General features: G+C 39.3%; 1 protein-coding gene across 1 annotated transcript; it reads right to left on the bottom strand.

The window, feature by feature from the left end:
- Window positions 1-1217: 1217 nt before the first annotated feature.
- On the bottom strand, window positions 1218-21662 carry LOC134501078 (cystine/glutamate transporter-like). Its single transcript, XM_063308651.1, has 12 exons — window positions 21370-21662; window positions 14387-14513; window positions 13501-13616; window positions 13236-13361; window positions 12062-12161; window positions 11918-11962; window positions 9845-9968; window positions 8972-9075; window positions 7346-7442; window positions 5970-6119; window positions 3644-3818; window positions 1218-2554 (listed from the first exon to the last, which is right to left on the bottom strand). Exons 1-12 carry the CDS (start codon window positions 21563-21565, stop codon window positions 2490-2492), a joined length of 1425 nt encoding a protein of 474 aa, XP_063164721.1. The 5' UTR covers window positions 21566-21662; the 3' UTR covers window positions 1218-2489.
- Window positions 21663-22805: the final 1143 nt, after the last annotated feature.

The raw sequence follows: 22805 nt of genomic DNA, 5'->3' as shown, positions 1-22805 counted from the left end.
GAGTGAACAATTATTGATTAAATGTGCCTTCTGTAAGCACCAGAGTTACAAGCATATGGATGGCACCATGCTGAACGTATTTTTGATCTGCAGGTAGTGCAGACAAGTGTGGGGAAAATGCAGGTCACTTTTAAATGTGTTGAGAATAATTTGTAGGGGGATGATATGGCAGAACTCAATTGTTTTGACTCTAGGGACTGTGAAGAAACGGGTTCAATTTGCATGCCTACCATAATTCACATATCCCCTACAAATATAAAACAGAATTACAGTTTGACATTTGCACTATTCATAATTTGGCAATGCACTTTTCAATAAGAAGTATGTATGAAAATGTGTACATTAGAACATGTATCCTAATGAATATGCATTCTATTAAAATTGCTTTCTAAAATGTGTACTTTAGATAATATATAAAAATATTACACTTCAATAAGTGTGAAGCCATGTTGGTGAATCCCCTATATATTATTCTCTTGAAAATTAAACTGTTACAACTCTTAAACTTTATTTTCATAGTGCAGAGGCAATTGCTAACCACATTTACCATCATAACACTATGTTTACCCCATAGGTTTGGTGATAAATTAAAATCACATCCCATTTCTTCTGTCACTTTATACATTTGAACATGGGGACTACTAGCATTGATTTAAAACATTATAATGGGTACATGAGAAGTTATGCATCTTGTTTTTCCTTGAATTAAGAAAAGAAAAAAGAATATTTTGGCACTGGTGAATTCTGTTCAATTTTCTACATGGATAATGCTTCCTCATAGAATAACATGTATAAAATGGTATATGAATTGCAACAGGTAGAAATACTGTAAGGAAGGTCCTGAGTTGGTGATAACATGGACACATGTATAAGGTTCTCTTGGCCATAACATGGAGGTGGTTTGCCACAGCCATTTTCTGAGATGTTTTTTACTTCCTGGTGAAGTCTACTGTTCTGGGATGGGCTAGAGTTCCTCATTCCAAGTTACTACCACATCAGACCACACTTAGTGTTTTTGAGGCCAAGCAAATCTAGCTTGGTGCTGCCCTCTGCTGTAACAATATCATACCTATCTATTTTAACTCCTCTAGCAGAAGCATTTAACAGCATATAAATACAAAAGTAAGTAAGGGTCCTTGAACATTTTAATCACTCCACATTTGGAAGCCACCTGACATGAGCTGAATCTCCAAATTCTTCCAAATTAATGTTTCTCGAAATGTTATACCATATTTTTCAGTTCAAACAAACAAATTTGGACAGTTTACAGCAAAACGTATATTATATGATAAAATGCATATAAAATGGATATATTTTTCTACTTTTTTTTCAAAAACATACAGATTAAGGCAGAAATAGTACAGATTAAGGCAGAAATAATACAGATTTATGAACCAGCACATGTGAAACAGACATGGACTGAAAAGAATTAGCATTGCTGCCATTTAATGTACAAAACATTTACAACATGCTCTGCTCTCCATCTTACAAAGACATGCATTTCATTCCGACAGATCAATCTTAAACATGATATTCAAAGAAGGGAGTCCCACTGTTTTCAGCAAAGTATCATGTAAATGCTGCAACGCATATGAGACCATAGCCCTGCTATATTATTATTATTATTATTATTACTATTACTATTACTATTATTATGGCTAGATCCTAACCACTGCAACTGTGTAGAGATCACTATTCCTTTGTTAGGGTAGAGAACAGTAGTTTTCTTCCAACTGATGTGATGGCACTGAAATGTTAGAAATTAACACTTAAGTCACTAACACTTAGTTACTAACGCTTGCTGAAGTGCCAGTAACAGTAACTGAAAGTGGGGTGTCATTGTGGTTGAAAAAATCCTGTTAAAACTGAATTCCAAATGTTCAGGATCAAAGTCAGAAGGAATGTCAATGGTGATTCAGCACAGCACCCTGGTGGGCAGGAAACCCATTATAACACTAGTCTAGTGTAAAAGATCTTGAATCATACCTTTGAAAACCTTTGAAAAATTGATTTGTCTTTCATAAAGTATAGGCTGAAAAGCATCCAAAATTCTCTTTAACCCAGAAATGCTCATCAAAATATACTATGACTATAACAAAATTATGGTGTTATTTCAAAATATACTATGACTATAACAAATTTATGGTGTTATTTCAAAATCTACAAATAATGTATTTCTACCTAAGCTTTACTTAGAAATAGAGTATGTATGCAGATGCAACTGCATCAGCTTTATTGGTTGCACCTAAGTCTATCTGCATTGCAGATGAGGATAATACCAACAGCAGCATAGACTACATTTGTAAAACAATCAAATAGTAAGCAAGAATCAGGGCAAGCTTCCCTGTGCCTTTGATCTCTGGTGAACTTTCCATATGGTGGTAAAACCCCAAACTGGAAGCAGTCATGCAAAGCTACTCTAAGTGTGATAGGAAACACAAGCTTGTACAGAAGGCTCCCCAAAGTCAACATTTCAAAATAAAGACTGCTCAGTATGTCCTGATCTCCTGCTGTACCACCTTCAAGAGGATCTGAAGCTTCAGTGTAAGATAATCTGCAGAAAGAAAAAGGTAAAGAATATGAATATGGAGGTACTTTGAGTTGGTTGACTGAAGCAGTCTGTAAAATCATACATAAAGTAAGTATAAAATATAAAATAAAATTATAAAGGTAAGAACAGCCCCACTGTGCTGATTGAACAGCAGTAGCTGTTCTACTGGTTTCTTGGACCTTCTCCATCATTCTGGAGTTCATATGATCAGATGCCCTTATGGATAATCAGCTAAGGTATAAAGTCAGACTCTGAGCAGTAACATTTCTCTAGTTAAGGCTCATATCTATGTTCAAGTTTGGATTCAAAAGTCCAAGGAAGATTTTGAGAATGGAACCTCATATATACAAACATTTTCAAAAATAATTCTATTGGAGTGGGTGGCTATAATAAATTTAATTAAATAAATAAAAGTGAAACTCTGGGCAGAATGTTTGGAGGCAATTCCATTTGAACAGTAAGAAGCCCAATAACATAATTTGGGGACCAGATCAGCCCAAGAACTATGCTGTAGTTTCATTATAGGTGTTTGCCTGGATATCTGAAGTATCCCAACCTCGACAGCTCCAGAGCTGTGGGCTTCAACTTCCAGAATGCTCAGCAATAGCCATGTTGGCTGGGGAATTCTGGGAATCACAACTGAGTTCCCACAACTGAGGATAGTTCTTGGGCTGGTCTTTAAGTAATGTGATTATCATTCTATAATTATAGTGCAATTATAATGTGAAAATCTCATTTTTTGCATGGGATTAGCTTAAAAAGTTCTGTCCAAAATTAATCATGCAAGATGAAATTTTTTTAAAAAATGCTTGCATATAATCTTGTGCTGTATAAATGAACTCTGTAATATGCATCCTAGGAATCTAATATAGGCCACTAATAGGTGCAGCAAATGCATGCAAAAACCTCCTAGTAGGTGACAGACATACCCATCTCTCCAGCATCCTGACCCATTTGACCAAGCTTCCTAGAAATACCAGAAGTTGAAGCTGAGCAACACTGGAGATGTTGCTCCTGCCTCAGCTTATAGCATCCCTGCTAGGCTGTGGTTTTAAGGATGCCATAATCCAAAATGATCTGCTCTCCACTCACAGAAAGTTGTACGGCAACAATTTGGCATTGACTGTTTGATGAGCAAATAGTAAACTGGAAGTCCACTTAAAACGATGGCACATCCAATGCTGATATTAACTGGGTCTGAGTAGAAAGACATTCCCACCGTGAAAAGGCAGATGATAGTGAAGGAAACAGGAATGAAAAGAGGAACCTGGAGAGAGAGAAAAAATATATTTTATCAGAGAAAGATGTTTTATAGAAGGTCTTTGTCATATTGTAGTCAAAATCTCCATCATATCTGGGAACCTGTAATATCTGTGGGAATGTGGGAATGTCCTTGAGAGACAGGAGCAGCAGCAGTAGCAGACTAGGCAATGGTCAAATAAGGGGCAGCTGAGCCCGCAGAAACAATGGGAGCATGGTAAATGTCTCAGAAGGGACCCTCCCTAGTTTCTTGGTCTGTAAAGGTGAGGGGGAGAGGTGTACTTTCAGACTCTTGTTACTGTAACCTTACAATAAAGGTAGTATTAGTACTCTTGGTTAAGGGACACGGTGGCGCTGCGGGTTAAACCGCTGAGCTGCCGATCGGAAGGTCGGCGGTTCGAAACCGCGCGGCGGGGTGAGCTCCCGTTGCTAGTCCCAGCTCCTGCTCACCTAGCAGTTCGAAAACATGCAAACATGAGTAGATCAATAGGTACCGCTTCGGCGGGAAGGTAACAGCGTTCCGAGTCGTCATGCTGGCCACATGACCCGGAAGTGTCTATGACAACGCCGGCTCCAAGGCTTAGAAACGGAGATGAGCACCGCCCCCTAGAGTCGGACACGACTGGACTTTACGTCAAGGGAAACCTTTACCTTTTAGTACTCTTGGTTGGTGCTTCTTGTTGGGACTACCTCTAAGGGCTGACAGATCCTCCTAGAGAATTATCATCTTGACATGGTGACACAGCTCAATCGCTTCTGTGAACCTGAGAGCAATGCCACCAAGAGTGTGAACCTCTAGTAGGATCACCCTGGCTGGTAAAGTCCAAAGGAAGGGGAGAAGCTAAGGATGATCCACTACAAGCATGAGGACAGTAGGACTCTGCAGGTGTGAGGGTAGTCAAACTACCTGGGAGAAATCAGAAATTGGGTAGCACATTTTCCGACTAACAAACTATATAAAAAGGCATAAGATGTTATGAACTGCAGCTCATGAAAGCTTATGCAGCTCACAAAAACTTGTGCCTTTTGATAACATTTGTTAATCAGAAAACTTGCTAGCAGATCGAGACCCAAGCCAGGTGTAATGGTTGCCTATTCTAAAGGCAATGGCCACTCATTTCTGTTAAGAAAGCTGTACGGACATGGCTGAAACATATAGCCAAGTCTAGATAATAAGATGCTTCCCATCCGCCTTCCTCCAAAGGTACTCCTCTGGTTAAATGGGAAGACCATCACATTTTCAGAAGCACAACTGTGAAGCAAGACAGGGCTATTGTGGCCTTTTGAGATGATCAGGATCATTTTCTCAGCTACAACTACAAGGGAGCAATGATTATAAATCTGTCATAATCAGAGTTCTTCTTCCTAGATCTGTAATTAAATCTGACAGTTGCATAAGTGTCACTCCAATTTAATTTTTTTCTTTTTTGAAATGTTTGTAACTACAAAAAAAGAACTTTCATCATTTCCATTATGCTTTTGAGAGTTGCGAAGACTTTGGTATACTAGAAGTATCAATTTCTGAATTACTAAAAAAAGAAAGGTGGGACAAACTAACTCCAGGAGCTCTTGAAGGCAGAGTAGAAGTTAAATACTCTAGTACAAACAATGGATTTGCATTAATCCTTTTAAATAACATTTGTATCCCATCCTTCCTTCAAAGACTCAGGATGCCACACCTGGTTCTATCCCTTTCACTTAATCTTCACACTTCCAAGGTAAGATCTTAAGGAGTTGTTGGTCTCCTTGCCAGCTTCATGGCTGAGCAGAGATTTGAACCAGGGTATCTCCAGCCCTTGTCTGGAGCACTGTTTGTATATTGGTTCCAAATTAACTTGCCAATATTGAAGTATTGGTTGAAAATAATTCTTTCTTTTGTTTCCACGCAATTTGTTATTCTGCCATCTCTACCCTTTTTTGTTTGCTGTTGTTGCATGTGGTTTTTATTGTCATTTTTTTCATGTTTTAAATCATCTGTAAACTGCCCAGAGTCCTGGGAGTTGGGCAGCATATAAATTTAATAAATAATAATAATGCCACTTTCATGAATCTCTTTTGGGAGGACTGAGATCCAAGAAGTCCTGTTTCACCACTCCAGAGCTAACAAAAGAAGGTAGAGAGTTATATTCCCAAGAGAATTCCAACTATCAGACCTTACCTTGAATGGGCTTAATATCTCAGGATGGCGGCAGCGATGAACTATAAGCCCAAGGGTGGCTAATCCTATGAAGAGCCACCGGGAAAAGCTGAAGAAGTTCAACAGGTGGTAAAGGTCTCCTACACAAATCATGGCTGTGACCAAAGGGAACTCAAGGGAGTAAAGTGAAAAGAGAGTAAACCAAACCATCAGATTTTTCATGGGAAGAAGGTGGAAATCAATCCAAAACTAACTTTGGTTCATTTGCTTTGGACAGAACATGCAATGTATGCTTTATCAAAATCATTTATAGGGTTTGCGCTTGCATTGCCAACAGTTGCAAGAATGAAAGATTGTTGCTGCTTCATGACAGGAATTTAAATTTCAGATATGAGTTTTAATTTTGAAATAACAGCAGCTAGCAAGTCAAAGTCCAAAACTGAAAGAAATTTCTAAACACCATATTTTGAGTAAATAAGAACAAATCCACTGAAATATTTTATAAAACACAATAGAAAAACTATTGCTGATGTGGGCTGTCAAGCAGTTAATGAGCTTTAGCTGATTAACCATTTGAATTTTAACATATGATCAATACACTTGCATATTAATTAGTTCCTTCAGTCTTAGAAGGTGAAATCTTGTAAATGGATTACTTCATTTCTGGCATTTCATGAACAAAGCATTGTAGAAAATTCATTCATAGACGGAACACATAGATAAATCTTCCCAAATCTGATGCCATCCGGATGTGTTGAATTACAAGTCCTAAAATCCCCTGTTAGCAATGGCCCTTGAGCATGCTGCCTGACTGGTGAATGGGAGTTGTAGTCCCACACATCTGAATGCCATCAGGTACAAGTAGAATACTTGTATATGGGATTTACTTTTTGTAAATCACGTATACAGTATATGCACAAAGATAAACATGCACATATGCAGACATGCCACCATTCACCACACAATCTGGGCAATTTAACCTAGTTATTTTTTATTTAAGAGATTACTATAATAATAGTAATGGGAAAGGTAGAAGGAAAGAGAAGAGGATGACTGACTCAACTACAGCAGTGATGGATTGATTGATTTAAAGAACTTGCCACATTGGAAACGCTGGAGGGCCAGATTGTAGACAGATCACCCTGGAGAAGGTGTTTCTATGTAGTTGCTAAGAATCAACACTGACTTGATGGCACATAATCATAAGCAATAACCAATAATAGGCAATAATGATGATTTTGAAAGCAAAAGAACAAACTTTAACAGTTATTGGTATTATTGTGGTCAGGCTATCAGTAACACAGGCTGTTTGCATTATTGTCAGATAAAAATGATTGCCACAGACTGGCCACATCACAGCCACTGAAGTAAGAAATGGATCTGACAAAGGAGCATACCATTAACATGACAGCTGGCAGTGGGGTATGGCGTCGGATATGGATCATAGAGAAGAGAGTGGGCCATTGCCCCTCCCTGGAAGCCACAAACAATGTCCTAGAAGTAGAGAATCAGCTGTGAAAGAGCTCAAGAATGTAGAAACCTCCCTGTTAGAAGCCTGCTGGATTGGAAACACATTTCATAAGGGTACTTTTATGCCACCCTTCAAATGATAGTTCACTATGAAATCACACAATAACATTTTTAAAATCTAATTGCAAAAACAGGGAAAGTCAGCAGAGTACCTCAACCTTCCATTTCTCTTGTTATCTAAATATGCTTTCTTTCATCAGTACTGGTTTGATTAGCTACAAAGGGAATGACCGATTCCTCTTTTATCTAAGTCGCTATTCCAAGACATTTGGTTACTTTAAGAGGAGACCAAAAAGGCCATAATTCAGGGTAAGGGTTATATGCGCAATCAAAACAGCAGGAAAAATCTGACCCCCTCCCAAATTGCCACTTTTCAGAATGTGGACTAGAAAATCCTATTAAAAACCAAATAGCTATCTCACCATGCAAAAAAAAAAACCCACCCTCCCAAGAAGAAATAGGAATTAAATCATGATAGCTAGTGTCAGCTTCTGGATGATAGCTAGTGATGGCCTCAGAAATATGATAATTGACATTTGTGAAAATTTGAGACTGGGAACACACACTACACAGAGTTATCATGCAGTTGGTTGGTTTTGGCTTATCAGCTTTGTGAGCCCAGCCACAACTGTTTGAAAGCCTAAATTTATATTTATATTTAGTGTATTGTCTGAACTTGGCCAACTGTGATTTATTTAACATACCCTCTTAAGCAAGCCAAGGCTCAGCACAATGTTCAATCCCTACCTAAGTATTGAAAAGGAGTATCTATAAGAAAAACACAATTTTCTCCTCCTTTGCTTCAAAACGTTGAGAGGGAATCGTTTGAAGCAGACAAGGACATCATTCTTGAGGCTGGGAACACACACTACACAGAGTTATCATGCAGTTGGTTGGTTTTGGCTTATCAGCTTTGTGAGCCCAGCCACAACTGTTTGAAAGCCTAAATTTATATTTATATTTAGTGTATTGTCTGAACTTGGCCAACTGTGATTTATTTAACATACCCTCTTAAGCTCTAGTCTTTTCCCCTGAAATTCCCCCATCTGTCTTTTCTCCACAACTGAGTTCCGCATCCATTCACATCTGTGTGATGAAAATGAGGACCTGGAAATTAATCTGGGAGTGGAAGTGGCTAGCAGCAAAGGTTCAAGAGGGAAATGTAAGGGTACAGTTAAACACCTTCCACTCCATCATTTCTGTGATCAAGATAATTTCCTTCCAATGTGCCTCTGAAACAAACAATTTTCCTTGTTGGATTTTGTTACTCACTTTCACATGCTTAGGATCTGAATTGAAGTTGGCATCATCCTTGAGTTGGCAGAAACTGTACCAGCATCAAATGTGCTGTCCTGATTACCAGTCCCTATCCTGCCTCTGTGGCTTTGGGGTCCTGATCAGTGTCTGTCACAAGCCATAATGACATCACTGTGACATGTGTTGTGACATCATGGGAGATAAAGGTAAACATTAGAAATTAACAAGCTACCAACCTTGAAAATGTAAAAATTCCTCCATTCATGGTTCCAAAACAAGACAAGGAAACCAAGATTGGAATCACAGAGATAAGGCTCTGGAAAGCTTTCCGTGCAAAACTCTGGTAGGGGGAGAAAGGCATGGTTGTAATTCACATATGTAAGATACTGAATGAATCAACTCAGCTGTGAACAAAAATCACCAGGAGGCCTTTAGTGAGCTGTTAGGGCATCAGCTCCACAGTTTTTCATTCTAGTTCTAACCTGCTTCTTCCTTATGCCTCTAATATTGTTACTACTTGCTTCATCAGTCTTTAAGAAAGCTTTGGAAATACTCTAACTAAGCTTGAAATATTGTGTGTGTGTGTGTGGTGTGTCTATATATCTCTATCTCTGTATTGTTCAAATCTGGCAGCATTAAGATGTGTGGACTTCAACTGCTAGAATTCCTCAGCCTGCATTTGAACAATACTGAGATATATGAAGACAATGGCTTTTTTTTTTTGCAGGAGGAAGAAAGAAAATAATAACCCCCCAAGACCCCAAATACCATCTCAGAACTTTCAACTAAACTCTACAAGATGGTAACATACATAACAGAAATTTTAGAACACAACTGGAGATGTTTTAAAAGAGTTAGCAGTGCTGTCCCCACATGTGCCCCCCAAATGAATATTCATACTACTTGCTATTCTGAGACTTTACAGTGGCAAAACAAACTCTTGGGAACCTTACTCTGTGAAACTGTGCTTAATTGCCACTTAATTGCCAAACTTCTCTTCCATCAACTGCAAACTGAACCCTCTGGAGTGTCTGTGTTGAACGGGGTGGTGTGTGTGTCTGTGTGTTAGCTTCATCTGATTGTAAAAACAGCATTGACTTTCAACTCACCACAGCCACTGCCTGGGAGACAAGGACATCTGCTGCTGTCAGTACTGTGTAATAGGAAACATTGGTGAGCATATATCCCACGATCACTGTGATCACAGACACAATCACAGCCAGAGGGATATTTCTACAAAAACAAAAAGGAAAAGGAAAGAGAGACATCTATGAGTACAACTGTAGCCCCCCAATTATGATTTAATTCAACTGTCCTTGACCTGATGCCCTCCAGAGATGTTGGGACTGCAGTTTCCAAATAATGAGAAAGCATGACCAAAGATCTTCAGCCCTCTTATGCCAGGCACTGGATCCCCAGCTTCCATGAGAGGGCAGTTAGCAGATGAAAACCACAGAGTGGAGACAAGAGCCATGTAAACTGTCTTCTCCTCCTTGGAGCAAAGAATGAAGTATGACAGAATGTTTAGTGCAAGAGACATTTAAACAAAAAGAAGCTCCAGACAACTGCCCCAAAGGGAGGTAAAGTCAAGATAACTAGTAGAAGATCAGTTGGCTGGAATGAAGTGGTGGGCAACATTTACATCCAGTACAGATCAGGATGATGTTTTTTCTTGTCATTGTTCTTGTCGGAAGGGCATGTTCTATATATTTTCTGGGCTTCTTGGCCGTATGACTGATGATAGAGGCCAGATTGTTCTCCATTTTGTGTCCTAAGACAATTTAACAACCTTGCCATGCAACACAATCCTATCTATGTCTACCTAAATGTAAGTGGCAGGTGAACATGAATAGGATTGCAGCTTTTAAAATAATGTATATCACTGCTGTCCTTCATTGCTATTAACAGCCCAGCATATTTAATAAGGACACACAATTTTATAATTCAGAAATTTTTTTCAGAACAATTTCTTCTCTCTCTTCATGACCATGCATCTGCCAAAGAGTCTGCAGAAATTAAGGTATCTTAAATATAACATAGAGCCTCTAGAGGGATCCAAAGTTAATTACCTGGATGAGAATTAAATTGATTACCTTTACATAGAGCTTAACTATATGGACCCATCCAGAAACCAAGTGTGACTTGAAGGAGGCTTTACCTTTTTACAGGTTTTGAGAGTGAGGGTCTGTGTTTAACATTATTTGCTGATTGATCTGTTCTCCTCCTCAGAGCTGTAAGGAGCTGTGCAAAGTTTTAGAGTGCTTTGCTTAAGCAAAAGCTAGGGCAAAGCACATTCACAAAGCTGCTTCATTTAGTTCCACCCAGGCCCTTACCCAGCAGTTCCAATAGCCAGGAGAAATGCTGTGCATGTGTTGCACATGTGCAGAACCCTCTTCGGACTCCTGGAACTCATTCAGGCACTTTGCATCATGTCCAGGGTGTGGAGTGCCTTGCAAAGTACAGCCATCTCATTCATATATATTACACACTTCTTTTCATATAAGAACCCAGACTGACTCTGCAATTCTATATGCACTTGCATAGAAGGAAGCCTTCCCATTGAGCTTAATGGTGTTTATCTCTGAATGGGCCTACATCATTTGTAGGGACTCTTAGAAAATCAATTCTACTCTCAGTGTATTGCATGTGTATTTGAAACAAAGACTTATCTAGTATCTGGAATCTTGGGGTGGACTCAGAAGAACCTAAGAACTTCTTCATTCTCTGAGATACCCTGAACCACTTTGCTAAAGTTTCAGCATTCATCTTGTAAAAAATTATGCTGCTGGTCCTTGTGTTTATAAAGTTGGAAGGAAAAATAGGCATTTTGTTCTCTATCTACACAACAGGGAACTATTCCTGCTTTTCAGTTTTATAGACAGTAAGGACAAAAGCATTAATTATGATATTTGACTGCAAAATTTAAATATTATTATGTTTTAGTTCTGGCACTGTTCCATCATTTCCGCCTCCTCACAGTTCTGTTTTTAAAGTACTATACCACAAAAATCTATCTTGTTATGCCTGTTACTCTAGTCCAGTCTTCTCCACCAACCTGGTGTCTTTCAGATGCAACTCTAGCATTTCCAACAAGCAGAGGAGTTCAGTCTTAACACATCTGGAGGGTGCCAGATTGGGAAAGACTGGTCTAGTCAGAATGAAGTTTCATCTTTCCAACTCACCGTTCTGGCTTCACTAGTTCTTCTCGTACAAAACTAGTCTGAAACCTGCATTAAGGGAGGAGCAAGAGACAGAAAGGACTGCTTCAGTGACAGTGAGAAATTATAAGAGGGTTGGTTTCACAAATATACATTAAGAATGCATACCATCCAGAGTAGGCGAACATTCCTGCATAAAAAGCTAAAGGCAGTTTGTCCAAAACGAGTGCTTGGGCATTGAAAGCATCCTGGAAGTTTCCTGTGCAGCCTAAAGAAAACAGTAAAATTAGAAAGCAAAGGCATAGCAGAAATGGACATTCTGATGAAAGATAGATTAGTACCCAAGTCAGATTTTCTTGTGTGTGTATGCATGTAATTTGGTGGTACAGCACATGATTTGCATGAGAGAGATGGGCCCAGATTCAGTGCAACCATCTTGTCTAAAAGGATTGTGTTGCAGGAGATAAGCAGTCTCTCCCTCTGCTTGAGTTCCCACCAAGCCACTGCCAGTCATAGGCAATAAATGAATTATAATAACAAATAGATTGGGTTAACACATTACAGTAAGCCATGTTTTAACCATAGTTTGGTGAGTAAGTCATAATATTATAAACTATAATGATTGGTTTTCTTACAGAGAACTTTCTGGTCTGTTTCTGAAAAAAACTTTCCTCTTCTTCCTTCCTGCCAAATTTTATATGGTGCATTCAAAGCATTCAAACTTCTGATGATAGTCTACGTATATAGAGAAGTAGCCCTTAAACTATAATAAGAGTATTATTCTATGATACTTAAGAAAGTAAATCGGGGCAGGCAATGTGGTTTTTGGGTACCATTAAGACTGTAGGCAATTTTCTTGATACCCACCAAAGCTCCCTGCTCTATCCGGTTTTAACTCTGATTTTAATTTTTTTTAATGTAATAAGAAGATGATCTGTTATAGAAGATCCATCTCTAGCATTACTGATCCTCACTGCCTCTTTTTAGGCCATACAGGTTTTCTTAGAAAATAAAAAAGATTCATTGTTATAGGTTAGTGCCTTATTTAGAAGCATGTCCCCTAAAAGACAAAGATGTACAGGTGTGAATATCCTGGAGAATAATGATAAGGAACAATCTCACTCATTTGCCTTGTAGTAAATGGTTCCTTTGTGAATGGCCAGGCAACCATTTTGTGAATAGCCATCCCCTCCCCACTGATAGCCATTTTCTAAGAGTGCCCACAATGTATCCTTCAGTTTCCAGATATATCTGCCATTCTAAACAGTTTTCCCCTTCTGAAGTATTCCTTGTGCTTTTATCATTGTGTTGATTAATAGGCAAGAACAACAACTTGAAATACCTTGAGCTAAAAGCATCATGCCTGGGACAATGATGAGAGAGAGTGCTGCCAACTTGATGATGGACAAGATGGTCTGAAGCCGGGCACTCCAGCTGACACTCCAAGAATTTAAGATGATGACAATGTCTGAGGTGGTAAGAAAGGGAAAGGGTTTGATCTGCATAAGTTAAGCATGCAAAATCAGCATGACTCACCAATGTGAGTCTTTGGCTGGATCACCACCACTATGGAAATAAAATGGTCATGATTTCCATTAGGCACTTACAGTAGCCCAGGAGAGCAACAAGCTTCACTGCCAGGAGAGGAGCCGGACAAGGTGCAAAAAATGGTTCCAAGATGTAGCGTCCAAATGCTAAGGCAACAACGGCACTGTTGGCTGGTCTAGAGAAAAATTATATTCTTTGAGAAGACTCGAAGATGTTACAGTGCATGGTGCAATATTCTAGTGCAGATGTTGATGATGATAATGATAAAGAGGAGGAGGAAGAGGAGAAGGTGGAAGAAACAGCAGCAGCAGCAACTGGGAATGAATCCGCAAAATTCAGTTTCTCTCAAGTACCATTTTTTGAAATCTGACCATTTCATTTCCTCTCAGTTTGTCTTCAATTCATTTGTTTAGTTTGTCTTATTCCTTTAAGAGTATTTTTTAAAGTTCATTCTCAGATTTGCATGTTCTTTTGTGTACATTTCTCTAACAAGATGTGTTTTTATTTTGCCTACACATAGACATTTTGCAAACAATTTTCCCTAAAGTAATGCATTTTTATACATTAATGTGCATAAGTATGTGCATACGTACACATGTAGACACAAGACTGCAAAAGTGGGAAATGTGGAGACTAGAAAATTTATCTGTTGGTTCAGATATGCAGAAATGAATGAGTTGTATCCAAATACAAACTGAATTAATTTCTCTATCCTTTCTCTTTATTGCCTTCTATATGATCTTATTCTTGGTGGGGTTCTTTCTAATATGAATGATCATTCAGGTTTCACTGTCCTGTCCAGAAATAAAACACACAAACTATGAATTACCTGACTTCTCTAATTTGATATATTCAAAATACACATTTGTATGTTGATGTTCTAATAAAAATGCACAAATAAACTCCATATTTTATTAATTCATCTTCATAGATGGAAAAGTTTACCTTATAGCAAAGTATTCAGCCCATAGAAACAGGAACCCAGGCAGAGGACCCAGAGTCTCCAAGATATAAATGTAATGGCCTCCAGACTTGGTGATTCGCGTGCCCAGTTCTGCATAACTCAAAGCACCTGGAATGATTTAGGTACAACTTTAACAAATCCAGATGAAGACTTTTCCCATGCTTTATTTTGGAAAGATTTGGACATTCTAAAGTGCTGTCACAAAAAAGAGAAAATTAGGGCTTTCCTAGCCTAAACTATAGGAGTCCTCCCAATATAATGTGGGTTTTTTTTCCACTCAATCATGTCCAATCCTTGGAGACTGCCTGGACAAGTCCCTGCAGTTTTCTTGGCAAGGTTTTTCAGAAGTGGTTTGCCATTGTCTCCTTCCTAGGCCTGAGAGAGAGTGACTGGCCCAAGGTCACCCAGCCAGCTTCAGGCCTAAGGTCAGGCTAGAACTCACGGTCTGTCCTAACAGTCAGGAATCACGTTGAGACGAGGAGTAGGTCTCTAGTGTTTATTACTGCTACATAAGACAGAATCCTAACAAACTGAAGAAGCGTGGGAAAAACCCAGACAGATAAACCCCAAAGGTTAAGGCGGGTCTGATCTGTGTCTCTTTGAATGGCTGCTTAATTCCTCAGTACTACGCATGCGTTTTCCCCCCTGGATAGAGGCCCCCTCCTGCTCGCCATCAGTACTCATGACACGGTCTCCTGGTTTCTAGCCTGGTGCCTTAACCACTACACCAAACTGGCTAAACTCCTATGGAGGAACAGATGGGATACATACACCGCAATAATTATTTCTAGATTAAATACATCATTTGGTCCTATCAGGGATAGAGAAGAGTTTCAGAGAAAGAAAGGACATCCCCATTTGCTTGCACTCTACTAGCTTAAGCTCTACCCAACATGCAGCTCTAGGGAAGCACAACCTTTTACTGAAGAAAGGACCACCCTTCCCAGTCTATAGAAGTCACACTTTCCTTCCCCTGCAAGGGATGAGTATAGTCTGTGGCAAATTAGGTGGAAAGGAGAGCTACAGTGAGTGAAGTGGTAGTACCAGATCCACAAAACCATGTCACATTCAGGGGCTGGGCTCAGAACTTTCTATTTACAGTGGGAAGGAAGATAGGTTAAATCTATTTGAAGGTTTACAACATAGTTTTTGTGCCTTCTGCATCTCAAAAAGGAAGGCTACCATCTTACCTATTTTTGTTGTTGCTGAAGAGAGTTTAGAGCACTTATTTGGATCCCAGAACTACAAATGTCTCTAGAACTTAACCCTGTCCTACATAAATGAAGAACAAGGACCTAACTCAGACATGGTGCCTATGCCTTGTATGCAACGGGCCTCAGGTTAAACCCCCTCCTCCATGGTCTATAGCAGCCTTTCTCTACTTTTTGTCCCTGGAGGAACCCTTGAAATATTTTTCAGGCCTCGGGGAACCCCTGCACATTCAGGCTCAAAGACAGGCCAGAAGTTACAAAATTACTATATTCGTTTCATGTGTAGGCCTGTATAGATGTGTTCTTAAACTAAACTAAAAGTAAAGAATGAAACCTATTTAATGTGAAGTTGCCTAAATTTGAAATAATTTTTTAAATAAATCGTGATCTCCCAAGGAACCCACAATGACTTCTCGCAGAACCCTAAGGTTCCACAGAACCCTGGTGGAGAAACCCTGGTCTATAGAAAAAATTGGGGAAGATCTGCCTGAAATCCTGGGAAGCAGTGATCAGTTGGCCAAGAGCAATTTTCTCCAGCTTGGTACCTTCCAGATTTCTTGACACTACAGCTCTCACAATTCAGAATTTTGGAACTGTCGCAAGGTATCTGGAAAGCACCAGGCTGGGGAATGCTGCTAGATAATACCAGAACAGGTGGAGATTTGGTCTATGGATATTATTATTATTATTATTATTATTATTATTATTATTATTATTTTGTTATAGTCATCCACTCTATTAGACTCTGGCAGCCTTCAAAGTCCAGAAACATTAACAGCAATTAAAAACAATTAAGCACACATAACCACACAGGGAACTCTGCCATTTTGAGTTATCCCAGGTACAAAAATAGCTTAATGTTTTTACCTGAAAGATCTTTATTCAGAAATAAATCTTATTGAATCCAATGAGGATCTAGTACTTCAAACTAACATTTTCTGTAGCCAGAAGCCATCCTTGACCTCACCATTGAAGTATGGTAATACAAGGCCAAAAATGTACTGTGCAATGTTTGAAGCCCTAAAAAAGCCTTAATGTGGTTTTAAAAACAAAGGAATCCCCCACCTCCACCTTCAAAACTGAAAAAAAAAACTAGAACAACCTGTCCCTTTACATGAGAATGTGGCCCCACACATTTTACATCATTGCTTCACCCACTGTGGCTTCACGCCCTCTGAAAACATTAAGCATGGTCCCCATTCACTAACTCTAGTAGTAAGTGTCCATCTAGAATTTCTGGCCAAAACTGTGCCAGTCCCAAATTACATCAGGAACAGCAGCGTTATCTTGCACCTTAGCAAAGGCAATGTAGGCACTGAAGCATGATATTCACATGGACAGCTTGATGCTGAAAATGGAGGTTGGGATGTTGAGCTGCATGATCAGGGCTATCAGATGGCAGCAGAGATGGCGATATATATTTTTTCACCCAGATCTTATTGCCCTAGCCATAATGCCTTCATATGTGCATGTTCCTTCTACCTTCAATTTTCACCTCTATTATTTTTAAGCTAGACATCTGGTCTGCAGCTCTTGTGGCTTGGGAGCCTATATGGAGTTCAGATAGAATGAGTGATTCTTGTAAGTTATAGAGTTTTTCCATTTAAAGTTGCATTTTAAGCTTCATGATTTAGAGGAGCAGATGGGGAGAAGATGGATTACATTTCAGCAGACATGCTTCCTCTCAATTTTCTTAGAGAAGAAAGTGGTATTAAACGATGCTGGCTGCTTTTCAGCAAACACCTATAGGACTTTGGTCTATTCTCTCCTCATTTGGTTTATTTTTCCAGGCATCTTTTCACACAGATTTGAGGGTTTTGTAGACTCAGAATGTCCAACTAGAACTGGGAATCTTGGCTCCCCCCACCCCACTTTTTTTTCTTCTTCTGCAGATCTTGGAATTTCCTTGAACATACTGATTCCTCCTGCTTGTTTTTCAGTGGCATCTCTTTGGTATCTAGCCATCTTAATTCAGTACTTGAGGGAGTGTTAAGAGAAAATCTTGCTGCTTTTGATCTTCCAGAGCAGTTAAAGTAGATTATAGACCGATGAGATGAATCTCATGATTGGAATATAGCAATTATACAGCTTGATCAAAAGGTAGAGAAGCACCTGAAATGGAAGAGATTATTTCCTGCTCAGAAATCTAAGGGAATGGGTAATAGTGCAGAGAGCATCTCAGTTAAAATAAGTAAAAATAAACACTTCTATTTGTGGGTATTGGCTATTGTCCACTCAGCCAAGGAGAAGATGTGGTTATGCTTTCTAGAATACATTGCAGACCTTTCTGAGAGGCATGAATGGGAGACATCTGTTGGAAGACAAATGCTGCCAAGCATGGTTGTTTCAGGAAATTCCCGACTTGTCTTCCTGACAACTTTCACCTTCAGAGTATAGGAAGGCACAAGAGGATTAGTAATGCTTGACTTGATACTAACCAGTAGGGAAGGTTTAATCAAGAAAGTGGAAGTAGCAGGAGCATTATAATGTAATGCTAGAATTCTTCACCATGTAATGCTGGAGTTCTTAACATTAAAAGAAAATAAAGCCAAATATACTCGAATATATACCTGAGACTCTAAAAAATTGGAAAGTTACTGGGAAAAGGAGCTCAAGAAAATTGGAGATAATAAGGGTACAAATGCAAACCATTTCAATGAGAAACAGATTTGGAAGACAGCAACAGAAGCCCATGTGGCTATACAAAATGCCTACCAAAAATGTGAAAACTGAAAAGGGCACTTATAGGAGATGGAAATAGGAATAGGGACAGATCACCAGGAAAGAATACATGGAGATAAACCAGATTTGTAGGAATGGTGTCAGAAAAGCTAAACATCAGATTGGTGAAGGGGAAAAAGCCTTCTATATTCATTTTTTTTTAATCCATTCAATCATGCCGAATTCTTGGAGACTGCCTGGACAAGTCCTGGCAGTTTTCTTGGCAGGTTTTTCAGAAGTGATTTGCCACTGCCTCCTTCCTAGGGCTGAGAGAGTGTGACTGGCCCAGGGTCGCCCAGCTGGCTTTGTGCCTAAGGCAGGACTAGAACTCAGTCTCCCAGTTTCTAGCCTGATGCCTTAACCGCAACACCAAACTGGCTCTCATATTCAAAATAAAAAGAAGCAGAAGAATCAGTACTGTATTAATCAGCTCAGTGAAAATGGCAAAATGTTAGCAGATAACAAAAAATGAGTTTACTTAACTCTCATTTTGGCTCAGCCCTCTCTGAAAAGAGGGTGTTTCACAAGGCAATTGGGAAGGGCAGGATGTAGATGCAGAAGTGAAGCATGAGCTTGATAGAAATATGATCAGGGAATATTTATTTATTTATTTTGAATGAGTTAAAACTTCAGGGCCAGATGAATTGCATCCTAGGTTACTGAAGGAACTTACTAATGGTCTTGAGAAAAACCGGAGAACAGGTAAAGTTCTAGATGACTGGAGGAAAGGTTATTTCTATCCTCAAAAAGAGGGAGAAAGTGGATTGTTGGAACTGAGGATCATATAGTCTGATGTTGATATCTGGAAAGATTCTACAGCAGATCGTAAAGTGATTGATATGTAAGCACTTTGAAACCTATGTAGTGCTTATTAAAAGTCAGAATGCATTTGCAGGTAACACATCTTGCCAGATTCATCTTAACCAATTTTTTTGATCGAGTTAACTGTTCGTTGCTGTAACATAATAGATCTTGATGTCAGTGAAACATTTGTATTCTGACCTTCTGAGAATATAAATCTGGAATCTCAGCAGACAGCACTAATTCATACCATTCCAGTGTGTATGTGATTTTTTTTACAATATAAAATACATTTATTATTTTATAGCAAGTACATAGTGAAAATATTTGACTCAGATACAACAGCTTGACAAAGTCCCCCATGATGTTCTGATTAGCAAATTAGTTAAGTGTGAGTTGATAGCATGTTAATGAAGTGGATTCATAGCTGGCTTGAAAATCATACTTAAGAATCAGTGATTCCTCACCATACTGAAATAACTTGCCACAAGATTCACTCCTGGGCCCTGAAGTCTTCACTATTTTTACTGATGACTTGGATGAGGAGACAGTGGGAATAGCTCAAAGAAAGGACCTAATACCTTAAAAGAAAAACCACAGCAACCTTGATCACTTAGTAAAATTAGCCTAAAATAATGGAATGATGTAAGAGAAATAAATGCAAAGTTCTTCACCTAGGAAATAGAAATGAAATGGAGAGATGTAGAAAGAGAGATATTTGTTTTGGTAATAATACTTGTGAGAAAGATCTTGGAATAACAGAATGAATATGAGTCAGCAGTGCGATGTGACTGCAAAACAGGCAAAGACCATTTTAGGTTGCATCTCTTTCACTGCACTGGAACTAGTGGTTGGGGCTTGGACAATGCAAAGTGTCCAGTCAAACACAGTGTTTTGTCTACTGATGTGGGAAAGAACACAAAGAACGCAGACACTTACAGCTTCCTGGGATGAAAAAAGGGAAAATCAGATTGGATTGGCCAGAGGGCAGCACTGGAAAAGGGTAGAGTAGTTTGAATACCTCTTTAATTAAAAAGTGCTTCTGTAGTTGTTGTTGTTCACTTGTCTCATCTGGCCAATAATTGATTTCCAATAAAGCTTAGTTGTGTCTTGATTTCTTGAGAAAGCAGCCCTGGCTGGATTTGTGAAACCAGACAGCTAGATAGCAAGAGTTTTATTTGATTCTGCATTAGTTGGATCCCGTCAAATTATTGCATCTGGTTCTGAGCCCCACATTAAAAAAAAAAAGATAAATCTAAACAGTTTTGAAAAAAACAACAAAATTCCAGTGAAATATTAGGACACATTTCCTAATGGTAACAGCAGTTCAACCATGGGACCAATCACCAAATGTTAGGCTCCATTCATTGGATATGTTGAGGCCAATGCCATTTTCTCCAAGAGGAGAAAATTTGGGCATGAAATTTGGGCATGAAAGCTGGGAGGATGACTTTGCCCGTTACTTTCTCTTGCTTATCTTACCTCCCAGGGTTGCCATTGGGAGCAAAATAGAAGGCAGGAGCACTGTGTATGCTGCCTTGAGTTGTAGAAATAAAGGTGGGATATAATTCCAATACTAATTTGGAACATTTAATTGGGATGCCTCCTAAATGGTCCCTTGCTTCTTTTATGAGTCTAATGCAGTGTTTCTCAACCTTGGCAACTTTAAGAAAGGTGGACTTCAACTCTCAGAATTGCCCAGCGAGCACTAATATAACACCTATCAGAAAGCTACAGAGTAGCTATCCTATGGGTCAAATTTCAGGGAATTCAAAGTTGAATTCTTCTTGGGCTATATTTTGATAAGTTCCGTATTCATATTAGTTGCACATTAACTTCCTATGGCTTTGGAATATCGTCTAACTTCAAGGCAAAACAAATACTTCCTATATCACAAGTACTGCTATCATAGGAAGAAGAAAGGTTAAATTATATATCTGATCACTTGTCTTCCTCTAGCTATGAGCCAAAACATACTTTCTGTTCTGGAACTTCCATCTATCATGGATGGGTCTAATGTAGGACAGCCAGCAGGATTTAGGCTCCTCTTTGCTCAGACATGATGGATTGGTAGAGCAAGGAACTAGTGACAGGCTCTCTGCTACCTGTACTACCAACACAGATAGCCAGATGTGGCCACAGCAGCTACCAATTCAGCAAGGCTCAGTAACATCAGATCAACAGAACTTCTGGTTGTCTAAAAATGAAGACAAAAAAAACTCACCACGCACCAAACATAGAGAGAATTCCACAGGCAAACCAGACAATTAAGGAGAGGCCCACATTGCCGGAGTTTTTCAGGACACCCTTGGGAGAAATGAATATGCCGCTCCCCACCATGCTCCCAATGAGAAGTGAAAAGGCCCTGAGGAGTGTGATCTTCTTCCTCAGAAAGACAGCCTCTTCTTTCTTCTTGGATTTTCCCATGGCTAGTGTGATCCTGGATCAGTAGAAGACTACACAAATGCCCAAGATTCTGATGCTGGTGAGTGACTTGAGATACCATAAAGATCCTTCCCTGGTTTCTTGATCAACCTACATTGAAAAAGGAAGAGCATTTCTTTAAAGTTAACATTTTTCAAGTTAATTTTAACTTTAAAACATTTTTTAAAAACCATAACATTTTTAAAGTTAATAGGGTAGAATTGTATATTATGAAGGAGATACAGAGTTCTTATACCCATTTTGCATCCTGCCGTTAATGTGGTGGAAGGGACACCTCTTGTAGGGGTGCAACAACCTAGATTACGTCCACTAATGTCTATATAAGGACAGCCTAGCTAATCTTCTGTTTCCCTGCTACTAAGGGACCTCCCAAAGGAAGAAACTCAATCATTATTTGCTGGCACCAGTGATTTCGCACAATCAATCTCTAAAGACCTTTGGTAGAAGTCTAGTTTCACCAGCCTTGAGACAGCTGTAAGAGTACAGTCATCCTCATATTAGGGGGCAAGCTCTTCCAAAGGACTGGAACCCCTCCTCCCAAGATTGTATCTCACAATAAGGGGACTTTCAGCTGGCACTCCCTGGTTGCCTTGGTTGGGCAGGCAGTCTCTTAGTCTCCCTGAGCCAGATTGTGCTTTATAGATCTTGAATTGCACTCAGAAACACGTTGGTAACCCATGTAGTTCCTGCAGCAGTGGTGTAACATGGCAGTACTGTGACTGCCCAGTAAATGTGCAGGCTGCTGTGTTTTCAGCCAGCTGAAGTTTCTGATGAAAAGCACATCCTTAGCCAGGTAAGATTGTAACTGGCCCACCAGCCAAAGCTGGGCAGAAGTCTTCCTGGCCACAGCTTCCACCTGCTCTTCCATCAGGAGCTGTGAGTTCAAAAGGACCCCCAATTTTCTAGGCCTCCAGGACCTTCTCCCCTCATTGTCAGAGGCTGCTTCCTGCCTTAAGGAGTATGACTGTGTGGTCCACTCTGTGAAACAGGTAGAGTTGTACTCGTGAAACTTGTTGAACAGATTGCTGACTTCTTCCTGTTCAGATTGCTGAACAGATTTCCTGACTTTTCAAAATGATCAGAATCTCTACAAGCAGTTGCAGGGGAAATCTGAATCAGGTGTATATGTGTGTAAAGGAGGACTATATAAGCACTAAAAAAAATGCTTTTTTGGTACCTATTTAGCATTTTTGTAGGCAGGAAAAAAAACAGACCAAGCACA

This window comes from Candoia aspera, chromosome 7 (genome assembly GCF_035149785.1).
Source record: "Candoia aspera isolate rCanAsp1 chromosome 7, rCanAsp1.hap2, whole genome shotgun sequence".
Taxonomy (NCBI): Eukaryota; Metazoa; Chordata; class Lepidosauria; order Squamata; family Boidae; genus Candoia; species Candoia aspera.
The sequence above is the reverse complement of the archived record's forward strand: the minus strand, read 5'-3'. Positions and strand labels throughout refer to the sequence as shown.

Coding starts and splice junctions, on each gene's coding strand:
- LOC134501078 (XM_063308651.1), bottom strand. CDS start 21,565: ATGGGAAAATCCAAGAAGAAAGAAGAGGCTGTCTTTCTGAGGAAGAAG. Junction 11,963..12,061: donor ATGTTCGCCTACTCTGGATG/GTATGCATTCTT, acceptor CCCTTAATGCAG/GTTTCAGACTAGTTTTGTAC. Junction 7,443..8,971: donor GGAATTTTTACATTTTCAAG/GTTGGTAGCTTG, acceptor CTCTACTTCTAG/GACATTGTTTGTGGCTTCCA.